The sequence below is a fragment of the Gallus gallus genome, chromosome 2 (genome assembly GCF_016699485.2).
Source record: "Gallus gallus isolate bGalGal1 chromosome 2, bGalGal1.mat.broiler.GRCg7b, whole genome shotgun sequence".
Lineage (NCBI taxonomy): Eukaryota > Metazoa > Chordata > Aves > Galliformes > Phasianidae > Gallus > Gallus gallus.
The window spans coordinates 34272516-34285472 of record NC_052533.1 but is presented as its reverse complement, the minus strand read 5'-3'; the positions used below and the strand labels follow the sequence as shown (position 1 = coordinate 34285472).

The 12957-nt window shown below is 39.0% G+C and overlaps 1 protein-coding gene across 1 annotated transcript in view; it reads left to right on the top strand.

The window, feature by feature from the left end:
- Positions 1–12957, top strand: part of RFTN1 (raftlin, lipid raft linker 1) — a 93803-nt gene that overhangs the window by 33134 nt on the left and 47712 nt on the right. Inside the window, exon 3 of the mRNA NM_204458.2 lies at positions 4243–4429. Within this exon, the coding sequence (NP_989789.1) occupies positions 4243–4429 (187 nt within the window). The remainder of the gene's footprint in view (positions 1–4242; positions 4430–12957) is intronic.

Below are 12957 nucleotides of genomic sequence, written 5' to 3'. Positions count from 1 at the left end.
AAAAAGTAATAAAATTTGTTTTAGCTTTGGCATTAAGGTAAGTCGCAGGAAGGGAATCAAATACAACAGCTTAAAATAATCTAATTCTGCTCAGAATGTGTATTTCAAAAAGATGTACTGTAGCTGGTACATAAATAAACTTGATTTTGTTTATTAAGCATGAGGTAATAGATGAAAGGAGACAATCTGATAACTTGGGAGAATTTCTTATAGTTACCACAGTAATGCCGTGCAAGTAGAGCTGGAGGGAAAGAGGAGCTCATTAAAACAAGGAGCAGGAGCCAGTTATCCCACATACATGTCTCCCCAATCATATTTCTCAGTGTACTCTTGTCCCTCGTGACCTGTGTGTCAGACTGCACTATCTTTCTCTGTTTCTCTGCCTTTTGGAACTGCAGAGACAACACTCCACATATCTACATGATTAAACCTGTAGACTTTTATGTCAAATCTACATTTTTATTGATTTTTCTGTTTTCTCTGGAAGACAGTGAGTGAGGGGGGCAAATTTTCTCCATTACTGGCAAAGAATGTACAAGTCCTTAGACCTGGGAAAGTCATTTGGACCACGTAGATGTCAACTGTGTAACACAGGCTTTCTTTTCTTATTGAAAAAAGCTGTAGTTTTCTGTCCGTATCCGAGCATTGCCAGAAATATTTTCTATTACTGATCGGGAAACAAAGTTAATCTGTCTGATAATCTGTCTGATCAGTTCCAAAAGCAGCTAGTACTTCTATTTCCACTTCGAACTTTAACAAAATAAAAAAAACCAACAACACGGCATCTGTCATTTAAATGTTTCTTACAAGATGATCAGAGGGCTGGAACACCTCCCCTATAAGGATGGGCTGTGAGAGCTGGAGAAGAGAAGGCTCCAAGCAGACCTCATAGCAGCTTTCCAATACGTGGAGAGGGCCTACAGGAAAGCTGGGGAGGGACTTTTTATAAGGGCATATAGCAACAGGAGGAGGGGAAATGGTTTTAAACTGGAAGAGGGTAGACTTAAAATAGGTATCAGGAAGAAGTTCTTTACTGTGAGGGTGATGAGATGCTGGAACGGGTTGCTCAGAGGGACTGTGGATGCTCCCACCATGGAGGTGTTCAAGGCCAGGCTGGATGGGGCTTTGAGCAGCCTGGTCTAGAGGGAGGTGTCCCTGCCTATAGCAGTGGGTAGGAACTAGATGATCTTAAAAGTCCCTTCCGGCCCAAACCATTCTGTGATTCTGTGAAACAAGGAAACATGGAACAAAATATAAAACTTACAGTTCATTTTGTTTCAAGACCTACATGAAAGCTGCTAGAAGAGTTCAGCTTTACCTTTTGGCAAAGTAGAGGCTTATCACAACTATAGTAAGTACTGGAATTATGAAAGTTTTTAATTGGTCATTTGTTTGCTCTGCTCCCTTGCACAGTTCCCTATTCTTCATAACTTTGTTTTTTCTTTTTCTTTTGAAAGGGACGTGATTAGAATTCTCTTCAACAACTAAATCAAAAAGTAGGACAGGTTTTATGTGAAGTTTTAGAGGACTTCATGAAAATGTTAGTATTCTATATTTAAGCTAAAGTAAGGAAAGACTAGATCAGTGACTGCTTTTATAAATAAGGTGTTTTCAAGTAGGTTGAATCTTAGAAGAATTAGCTGAAGAAATCACTGAAATCTTATTCAAGTTCGAGCATGGTTGAAGGATAAGTGTGGCTCTTCAGGAATGTGTGATGTCCTTTTTCAAACAACTTCTAAAGAGAATTTTATGATTGTTAGCCCAACTTAGATGTGCACTCAGTACTGTGAAGGTCACAACAGAGAATGGCTGCTGAGAGCTGAAAGGAAAAGATATTTAAAATTCAGTAAGGACAGGGACATTTGAACACTGTTGAGTGTTGAGAAAAGAATGTCATATTTTTTTCCTCATGCAGTGTAAACTGGCGTGCTGTGAAGAATAAATTTGAAGGAACCTCTTCCAGTGTCCAAAGCAGTGATGAGGCTTGTGCTGGATCACTGTAGTGAGCTTCAGGTATTTGAAGAAAGGTGTAGTTGAAGACCCATAAAAATTATTTAGAAAATATAAGGGAACAGGAAGCACTGAAAGATCTGGGTTTATGCGCTCTGAAGAAGACAAGATTAAGGTGTAATGTGTACTAGAGATTGTAAAATATTGATAGAAGAAGTGATGATCTACTGAGGAAATAGCAACTCTGAACTTCAGAGCGGGAAATTTAGACCAAGTGCTCAGAAAACCTATTGAACAGTAAGGACAGTGAAATACTGAAGGATTATGTATGGGTCTTGTGGAATGGAGCTCCATTTTGAAAGGATTTTAAAAACAGAGGAGACAGTCTATGAGAAATAGCTAAACTAGGATCAATCCTGCCTCAAGGTAATAAAATGGACAAGCTGGATGATCCCTTACATCTGTTTTATGTTACTTTCTTTTTTTAATCATCAAGTGTCCTGAGGCTCCAATTACATGTATTTTCACACTTTCCCTTCATGCTGACTTTTAGGGGTAAGTAGTCACACTTCTATGCTAATGAGTGGATTTTCTGTGAGTTTTAACGAGGCATACTCAGAAGAGTCGAGACACTGGGTCCATGTGCAAGGTTAACATGAGTTGTCATAGGTGATTGTTAAAAATTGGAGTACCGATACCAGGATTCACATTACTGATTCGTGTTTAAACATTTAATTGTATCCAAGGAAAATTCTAATTTAGACAACTGTACTGGCCTTCATGTTCTTTTAATTAATTAAATTATTTGCAACATACTTGGAAATTTTTGGAGTCTCTGCGTCGCAAGAGGGAAAAGGTATTTCTGGCATCTGGGTTGCTTTCTCTGTATTGATCTCCACTAGGGTCTGGTAAGTAGCAGTCAGTTGAATTATTTCTTATGGAGTATCCCTTTTTATGTTTCTCATGTGATTTGTATGCTGTTATAGAAGGAAAAACCATATTGTCTGTCAAGATACACATTGCTTGAATTTCTTGTCTTGCAAAAATTCAAGTTCTGCATCTTACAGTCCTTGGTCAAAGCGTTCCATTATCCTCCTTTGGAATGTGGTCTTATATGAAGAAAAGGCATGCAAAGCACAGCCATTCTGTTATACTTCGAATTATTTCTGTATTATAAGTTTTGAATATTTATTAGTCTTTTATAACCTCTTTCATTATTCATAACGGGTAGCTACAGAATCTGATGTAAAAAGCAGAACAATGGAACTTTATTTTGCATCGCTGATGTCTTTCATACAAACCATTCTCTGGTGAATTTTTTAAAGGAAGGCCCAAGCTTGCAAGGTGCTGGGAACCTCTGTTGTGCTTCCTGTGACATCCCTTCCCTGCTGGTTTCAGCAGGAGGGGAAACTGTTCAGCACCTCACCATACACTGTGCTCCAGCATAGTTAAGAATGAAATAATAAGTAGCTCCCAACAGAGATGGAAGTGAAAAGGCAAAGGCCAGGGAGGAAAGATATCTTTTCACAGAAGATTTTAATGTATATTAAGGTTTATTAATTTAGAGAAAAAGACAGTGAAAGGCTGGTTTAAGTGATTTATGGGATTTTCTCTGGAAGCCCACAGGACTCCAAGGAGATGCAGGGAGCTGCTGTACTGGCTGCCTATCTGTTTATACATTGAGTCTCTGACAGCAGTCAGCATCATCTGTTGCTTCATAGGAAGGCATAACACTCCACAATAAACACATTGGGCATGGATTATTTTCATGCATAGGAATTGTCCTCATCTCTAACGTGTACTGGTTTAAACCCTGAGATTCTGGGTTTACTGTCTGTTCTGAAAAGATTTCTCATCACTGTGGGTATTTATTGCTCTTAGTATTGTTATCAGTATACCTACAAAATACTCTCTGGATGTATTGGTAGATATTTGGTCTCAGCAGCGTTTTGTCAGTGATCTACAAGTAAAACAATACAACTTTTGTGTAGATGTCTACTTTGGTTTGTTGCTTTTGAATTTGACATGTACGACCCTCATTGACCATCCCCTTTCCCTCCCAGACTATGTAGGGAATTTGGATTTTTAATCACACCAGTCTCTTAAGCAATATACGTTCTTTACCAGTACAGTCTGCTTAAAACGTGAAATACAGAATGGGCTTCAGGAAAGGTCAATTTCTGTGTTAATATTGTAGATCAGTGTGAAGCTTTCTTAACTCTGAAGAGCCTGGATTTTAAAAAACCTGATAGTCTGGTGTAAGATTATTGACCAATTTCTTTTTGTTTCCAGCTGAGCTACCAGGATCATCTGCAATCAAGCTCTCCTCTTTGCGTGATCTTCCAGCTCAGCTGCAAGAATTATACCAGCAGGGCTTCGTCTTGGCTGCTGTCCACCCCTTCGTGCAGCCAACTGATGAAAAAGAGAAAACTCCCCAGGAACAAATCTTCAGGGCTGTGCTTATCAAGAAAACAGAAAGGTAAAGCACTTCCAGTGAACTGGGATAAAAATAGACAATGTGATTTCCTGCTGAGTTTTGACCTACATCAGGAAAATTATAGCGGTTTACTGTGCAAAACTTGATTTTTTTTTTTAATTTTTTTTTTTGTGGGCTTGAATAGGCTTAACATGTTCTTCGTGTTTACAGTTCATCTCTAGTTTGGCAGATGACTCAGGGAATAAGGAGTTGAAATATGCTCTATATTTTGGGACGTGTTGTCATGAAAGGCAAATAAACAAACCCTATGCCTGACAGTTTGTGAGGATGGTCTGGTTGGTACCCTTTAAGAATTTGTTGGATTAAATTAAGACAGAAGAAATATTTGCTCATAAAAGACGTATTTTGTGTTTAGAGGGCTACAGTTAATGCAATTAATTTGAGAGCCATGGTACTACTGCATACTTTTATCTGTCGACTTTGGGCTTTTCTTTCCTCTAACAATACAAATTCTTTTAGTTTTTGAATCGATGCAAGCTCCTTAAATTCAAAGATACTTTCTTGCTTTGTTCAGAGTCCTAAGATGCATTAATATTCTACATAATCACAGTTTGAGGATGAATAAACAAACAGGAATTCTGTTCTTTTATGTTTTAATCTGATGCTTAAAAACATCACTAGGATGTACTGTTAACTAGTGCAAAAGCGAATTAAAATGTGAATATTTTAAACACAGATTTAGGATTTTTACTTCACTATTTCAAATACAGTTTAATGTTCTTTGAGCGTTCGTAACAGCTGTGTTATTGCAGTTATGTTGTGCAGGTTTCCCACATTAATTGCATTCTCCATCCCCCCCTTTTTACATTGACCTTTACTGAAATCTGGGGGATAACTCAGTGTCCAGTTGCTGATTCCAGCCTCTCTCTTTCTGCTTCTGTGTAAATGAGAAGATTCAGGCACCTCTTTAAAGCAAAACCACCCTTCACTTCACTACAGCCTGATGATCAGTTGGTAGGAAAAATGAACAGTATGTGAAGGAAGAAGTTCTGTGTTTCATTACCAAATTTGCAGGCATTAGGTATCTCAGGAAACGACAGTTTCTAAACTAACACTTAATTGCCTCGATTTTGCTTTTAGTTCTATTAATACAGAACTTTGAGCTGCCTTCCTGATCCTGTTGTTTAAGGGGTTTCCAGTTTTACGGTCAAAACATGAAATGTTTGGCTGAGCAGTGGACCTCTTGAGTAATATTGAGGTTGGCTTACCTGTTCATTAGGCCTCGCTCTCCCTTCCCTTCCCTGATGCAGATAATGAAAGTATGTGCATGCCTGACTTTGCAGTGGGGTCATAGGGCTCAGCATCTTTCAGGACTGAGACATGTCAGGAACGCAGCATCGGCGTTGGCAGTAAGAATGTGAGAATGTAATGCCTTAAAGCCAGGGAATTCAGCGTCTTGCTCTTGTACCATATCCAGTAGTTTACATCTGCACAGAATGAATGTGGAGGAGTACAAAATCTTAATTGCCTACTCACTTGCTTGGGTGCCAGTGCTTCACGCTCTTTAGACAGCTGTAAATGACTATACAAAATCAAAGACAGTAGAGAGTCTTGAACCAATTAGATTTCCTCTTACGTTTACACTTCATTTCTTTGCATTCTCTTATCTGTCATTTCTGACTGCCTGAGAAAGCGGAAGAGAGTTGGTGCAGTGGGAAAAAACAGAGAAGTATCAGAAGGGGAAGTGACATCAGTTTGGTGTTACTTACAGTTTAAATACTCCTGAGTTTGGCTGAGGATATGGGAGAAACTGCTTTCATAGTGTGTGAATGCAATGACTCTTTGAATTGCCAGGCACAGTGAAGAGAGACGGATATTCTGTGGATTTCACATGACCATGAACTGTATAGAGACGTATCGTAATGGAACCATGAGTTTATCCTATTCCAGCAAGAACTGTGTGAGTGTGGAAAATGTATGAAAAAATTTAAAAAGATCTTTCTTGTTTCATTGCTGGTAAAAATAAATGATACTTTTGTCACTGAAGACTGTCAGGTCTCAGGCATCTGTAGGCTGTCTCTGTATCAAACAGCTAAACTCTTGGGTAGATGCAAAGGTCTGCTTATGATATTTGTTGATGAGATGAGCATTAAATTCTTCTGTGAGTGTTTGAAGTGTAAGTAGTCCAGCTACAGTCATAGGTTCAACACTCTCATGAGAAGTTAAAAGTGGTCCTCTTTCTGTTCTCTCTGGTGGTGGTGCCAGGCCTGCACAGGCAGTCAAGGAGTCATAACAAGCTCTTTGCTGACGTGTGGGGCCACCCTCAGGATTCCCCAGCCATCTGCAAAACTTCTGGGCTGTAGCTTCTCTCTTACTACAGGTATTTCTTCACAGATGGCTCCGACACCGCATGCTTATCCTGTCGGTTGTCCAGCAGGCACCAGGTGTGGTTTTTTCACCTAGCTGTTATTGTTGCCTGAATGGAACGTAAATGGAGTTGTTATGTTAGTGCCTTTTGATGCAGTAATATCAATTCTGTGTATACACAGGTAGAACAGAATAGTTGGACTAGTCTATCTGCTTTAATCAGTGTTATGACTTTCTATGCCTGTTTGATGGCTTAAAATGAATACTCTTGCCTCACATTTTGAGTTGCTTTATGTAGCATTGCCACTCCTAAGGTAAGAAGGGGCTGTATTAGCTGCAGCAGATGATGTGTGTCAGGATCTACAAGCCTGATGCTATTGTGAGATTTGCATTTGTTTGAGAATAAAATGGAGAAAGGAGTGCTTCGATGTGCCGTGCATTAAAACTCACTGAAAAGAGTACCTAATAGTGATGATCCTCCTATTTTGCCGTTGTCGTGAAGTTTTAAAACACTCAATGTAGATTTGCAACATTATTGTACGTTTGCTGCTTTCTTTGAAAGCCACCAGAATAGTTTCAATCTGTTCTGGTATCTTTGTCTCTACACTGTTTTAGCTATCTATTCATTAATGGCAAATACAGAAGTAAGAGTCATTCCTGCTCGAGGACATTTAGGGAAATACATTCCTATCATATGTTATGATAGTAAATGTTGAAAAGCAAAGTTTGTCCCTTGGAAATGTTAAGGGAAACAGAAGGATAGATTTTTTTTTTCCAAGTCAACAAGATTATCTACACTGCAAAAGGTGTTGTGTTCAATTAAATGGATCAAATAAATGTAGAACTGTTTGATTCCTTAGAGGTACTGGGCACAAAGATAGTCTGCTGAGGATAGGACTTTGCCATAGCTCTTGTATGCTATAGCTCTCATATTTATTTAATATAATAGATTTAAATCTATTTATTTATTTCTATAGCATCTAATTGCATTATGCACACTGGTCAATTGATCGACGATGGTTTGGAAGTCAAAGAAAGTAGAATAATGGAATACTTGAATGCTCCTGTGATTACTTTCTTCCTCTCAGTATCAGTGGACTATTAAAATAAAAAGCAGTTGACTGTTTTACTAATTTCTGACACACTTGGTTCTCTCAGAGAAGTTGTTTCATAAGAAAATATGCAGAGGAGTCTTCAAGCCCTCATTTTTACAGTTTTTTTTTCTTTTAAATAAATGCAAGGAAGGCTCCAGATGTGAAGTGTAGCCCACGGCTTGCTGATTCACATTGATTTTCACACTTGAGAAAAGTTGATTCACACTGATTTACACTTGAAGACAAGCATCTCAGGAAAAAGGATACGTGGTAGTATTATTAAAAATGAGAAGCTGTGATATAGCATGTTTCTCTTGGCGAAGGGAAAGAGGAAGGTCAGCTCATTTGTAAGGTCCTGTCTAACAAAAATGAGGTGAATAGCATGCATGTCATTTATGTGCCACGAAGGATCGGAACAGGAACAGAAAGATCATCAGTTCTTCAGGTGTGAGATAGCATTTCTCCTTTTTCCATTTTATTTCCCAAACTCACTAGTTTTAAATCCTGGAATCTTGAGTTTAAATGTCTTGTGCACATCAGTATCACTGACAGTGTGCCTGTTTCTTGCAAAGAAATCCCTGTATCAGCCTCTAAACAAAACTACAAGAAAGCCATAGCACAAAGCTGCTTTAATTATTCCCTTCACTGTAGTGACACCCCTGTCTGATGGATGTCTTGAAGTTTCAAAATTCAATATTAATTAAAATGTTTGCTCTTCTCTTCTTAAACACTATGCACAGTGTTATCTTCTGCTAAGAAATACTGATGTTCCAGACTCACCAGCTGTCTACTTAGAGTAATTGTTGTGTATTTGCAGATGTTTTATTTTACAGCAATAGAATGAAGCAGGAGAAAGAATGTGAATTCCAGAGAAGTCCTTCTCTCCGTGGTTCATGCATCTCTTAACACATACTCTTTTACACATCTTCCCTCCAGTGACTAAAGCAGTGATCAAGGAAATGTTGCAATGCAGAATTACACTAAATAATATAAGAATAATTATTTTACAGTTGACTTCTATGTTTACCTCAAACAACTTCGCAGCTGCTCTCCTTTACTGTAAAGTAATGAGGTGTCAGGTGCTCCAATAATACACTTGATGAGATGATTCTGTTTCTATTTTTGTAATTTCTCCATGTTCATTAATCCCGATGAAATGCAAACTTTCATCACTCGGCCAAAAATAATTGTATTTATCAGCAAAGGAATTTGACAGACTTGAGTTCAAAAGTTTAATAGTAAAGCAGGATTTTTTCGGGGTTTTTCTTCTGCTACACAATTTAATTCCAAGTGATTTCTGTTGATGTTACCTTCTGAGATGTAGCTAAATTTTTGTGTCCTCTGCATCACTTAAAATCTGGGTTCTGCAAACGAAAAGTAATATCAAGGTAGAATTATTTAAAGGTAGATACAAAGTATTGAAATGGCTTTAACATGCAGATGAACGAAACAAAACAGCGGTAATTGTGTTTCTTCAGTGCTGTGTTTGCATTTCCAGTAGTCATTGTGCAGTTGGTATTTGCTTAACTATGTTGACAATGTTTTGGGCAGCTGAGCAAGGGGAAACCCTGATTTTTTGCACCCGAAAGACCAGCTCTTTCCCTGTCTTTTTCCAGTAATACTGGACTCCCCTTACAGTTGTAGTGAACAGCTTCTGTTTCCATGAAGGCAGGAAAACTGTTGTACCAAAGAACTGATGAAGTGTGACAATACATAATTACGTTAGGAAGAAGCAGCAGCCTCTTGAAGCATGGTGCTTCGCAAAGCATGGGTTGCTCCTCTGCCATTTGGGTTTGCGCATTTGCTTTCCAGAGGCAAGGAAAATGCTTTGGAAAATATCGAGACAATTTATTGAATTTGTGATTCTTAGATGTTTCAGAAACACTTTCTAGACTGAAAATGCTTTTTTCTTCATGCATTTTCAGTAGTTACGTGAAACAGAGAGTTCTTGCTCTGACTTGGTGCAGAATTTCTTTGCTTGGGCCTTGAGCCATCACTGATGCATCTGCCTGGCAAGCCCATCTTTGCATTGCCTTGGATATTTTCTCATTTTCCATGTGGAAAATTTTCATGCCGTGTTTGAAAGTGGCGCACATCACTCAGCAACAAACATGCATGATGATCTGGAGCCTCTCTTGGAGTGCACAGTCTGCCCTGCCACCTGCATCCCCATTCCTTTGTTGTCTGCAGGTGTATCAAAAGCACTCTTTGTCCCTTCCTCTGTCACTGATAAAGTTGTTAAACACAACAGGTCCCCAGGAACAGACTCTTGTGGTACTCCACCTGTTGCTGGCGTACAGGGCATCACCATTAACCAATTGGTTTGTCCTCGTCTGGTTTTCCAGACTGTAATATCCTATCTTACATGCAAGAATGCTCTTATGAGAGCCTACCTGCAGTTCTGCCTTCATCTCTAGGGCCCCCAGCACAAGGACACAGAGCTGTGGTTCCAGAGGAAGCCACAAGTATGATCAGAGGCTGGAGAACCTCTCCTACAAAGAAAGGCTGAAGGAGCTGGGCTTGTTCAGACTGCAGAAGGGCAGGCTCAGGGGAGACCTCATGTAGTCTTCCAGTACCTATAGGGGGCCTGCAGGAGAGCTGGAGAGTGTCTCTGTCAGGCAGTGTAGTGACTGGAAAAGGGGTAATGGCTTTAAACTAAAAAAAGTAGATTTCTATTATATATTAGGCAGAAATCCTTTACTTGGAGGGTGGTGAGGCACTGGCACAGGCTGCCTGGAGAAGCTGTGGGTGCGCTTATTTCACTCTGGTACAGTAAGTTATTAAGTTAAATGTAAGTGCATCTGTATGTGTATGTATGTATATTTATTTGATTTGCAGGTAGGATTAGGCCTAATTGTGGCAAATTTCTGACCTTACTTTCGTGAACATTAGGATTAAATGCATTTTGTGTGCTAATGCAGCGCGTGTTGTTGCTCTCAGCAGGCTGATTTCAGCTTACTGGAAGAACAATATTTATTTCATACCCAAGAGTCAACAGATATCTTCCTCTAGCTCAAGGGACAATGGCTTGAGTTTTGAAAGCCTGCTATTTGTTTCAAGTTCAAAGAAATTTCCTTACAACCCCTAACATTGACCCAAAATAAATGTTCTTTCAAAAGTGTTCTCAAAATTAGAAACACTTGTTAAGTGTTAAGAACATGTGAAGAAAGACTGTATCCATGCATGCCTGAACTTTTCTCCAGACACTCTATATGCTTCTATTAGAAATTTTTAAAAATTACTATCAAATAATACATATTCCAGTTATAAGATTTCTTATGTAAGTAAGAAAATATTTACTTAATAGAGTTAAAACAGCAGTTTTAACTCCTGTTTGGAGTTGAGCTTGTTATGATAGAATACACCTACATATATTTTTTGTAAAAATAAAGTAAGACTTTTTTTTAGGTGGGCAACATAAATTCTGTGAATTTTTAAGTGTTGACTTTTTGGCTTTCAGATAATTGAATTTTGACAGTTCTTTAACCTGGAATTAGGCCCATTTTGAATTCATAGGTATGAAGAACTTCAGGAAGATTAGGACCTACTGGTGTTCTATCCCTTATTTTCTTACTGTGTCTGAAAAGGGCTGGAAATCCAGTATGGAATGGACACTGGATTGTCAGCTTTAATAGTTAATGTGTAAGTTACTGGTATTCTACAGCTGGTAATGGTTTATCTACCATGGAATGGCGTTTAACTGCAAACAGATGTATAGGAAATGACAGCCTACTGAAACAACCATCATAAAATATTTTTTGGCCAGTGAGCTCCCTCCCAACTATAAGTGAAAATCTTATTTATTTTATGGATTTTCTTTGCTGTCAGTAGAGGTCCTGTTCAGGATTCAGAACCCAACTCTTTCAGGTCTGTGGTCCTCATTCTGTTCTTTAGCAGTGATGCTTCAGGATGCCCCTCTACCCCCAACCCCAACACGCCTGCAAGAATTGTCCCTCTGAATAGCGCCAGGTAGACTGTAATTCCTCTCAGCTATTTGCCACCCTCTGGTTAAGATTTTTGGTAGTCACTGAGGGCACCCACAGGGATAGAAAATCCTTAACCTGGAAAATCAATAAAGATAAAGCGTGAGATACATAAGAAAGGAAGAAAAACAAGTAAAAGGGTGTATAAAATGCAGTGGAAAGTCCCATCTGTCCCCATGATTACTAACTTGTAGTTTCCCTCTCCTGATGTGGACAGGACAGTTCCCTGCTGCATGCAAAGGAACCACATCTTTTGCACTGCCACTTCTCCTCCCTTGCAAGTTTCACAGAATACATTACAACAAGTACAACAAGCCCTGGTCACTGTGTACCAGCTTTTCCTGTTAGTCCTAGCTTCCAAGGTACAGCATCACTGTATCACAGTGTGCCACTTTCTGGGCTGAGATGCTTTTTATTGGCACAAATATATTTTATTAGAAGAGCAAAGGTAATAAAACTTGAATGTTCATTTGGAGACAGTGAATAGTGGGAAGATTTCTATCCTAGAAGGATGGAAAGAAAGAGGAGGAGGACATAGCTAAGTATAAATAAAGAAGAAAAGTCAAATTGTTGAAGCTTATACATTTTTTTTAACTAAACTGGTTTCAGCATTTCTGTTATTGTTGAGAAATATTTTATGATGGGAAGGTAGAAATGAACTTGACATAAAACCATCACTTTCATTTAAAAATATTTTATATATTGACCTCCTATTAAGTTCCGCTGGTACAAAATTAGGAGGAGATTCTGGGTTATGGATGACTGGGTTAATTTTCACGACTGACATCATTCGTCCTTCAGAAGAAGGGGATATGAGTGCATGGCTGAGAATGAAGTCAGGGGATCTGGACTTCACTTTTGATTTATCTTCTGACTTCTGTGATCTTGATAGATATTCCTATTTTGAATCATAGAATCATAGAATGGCTTGGCTTGGAAGTGACCTTAAAGCCCACCCTGTTCCAACCCCCAGCCATGGACAGGGCTGCCACCCACCAGCTCAGGCTGCCCAGAGCCCATCCAGCATGGCCTTGTGCCCCTCCAGGGATGGGGCACCCACTGCTTCTCCGTGAGCTGTGCCTCACCACACTTTGACTAAAGAATATCTTCCTAAATTGTAACCTCA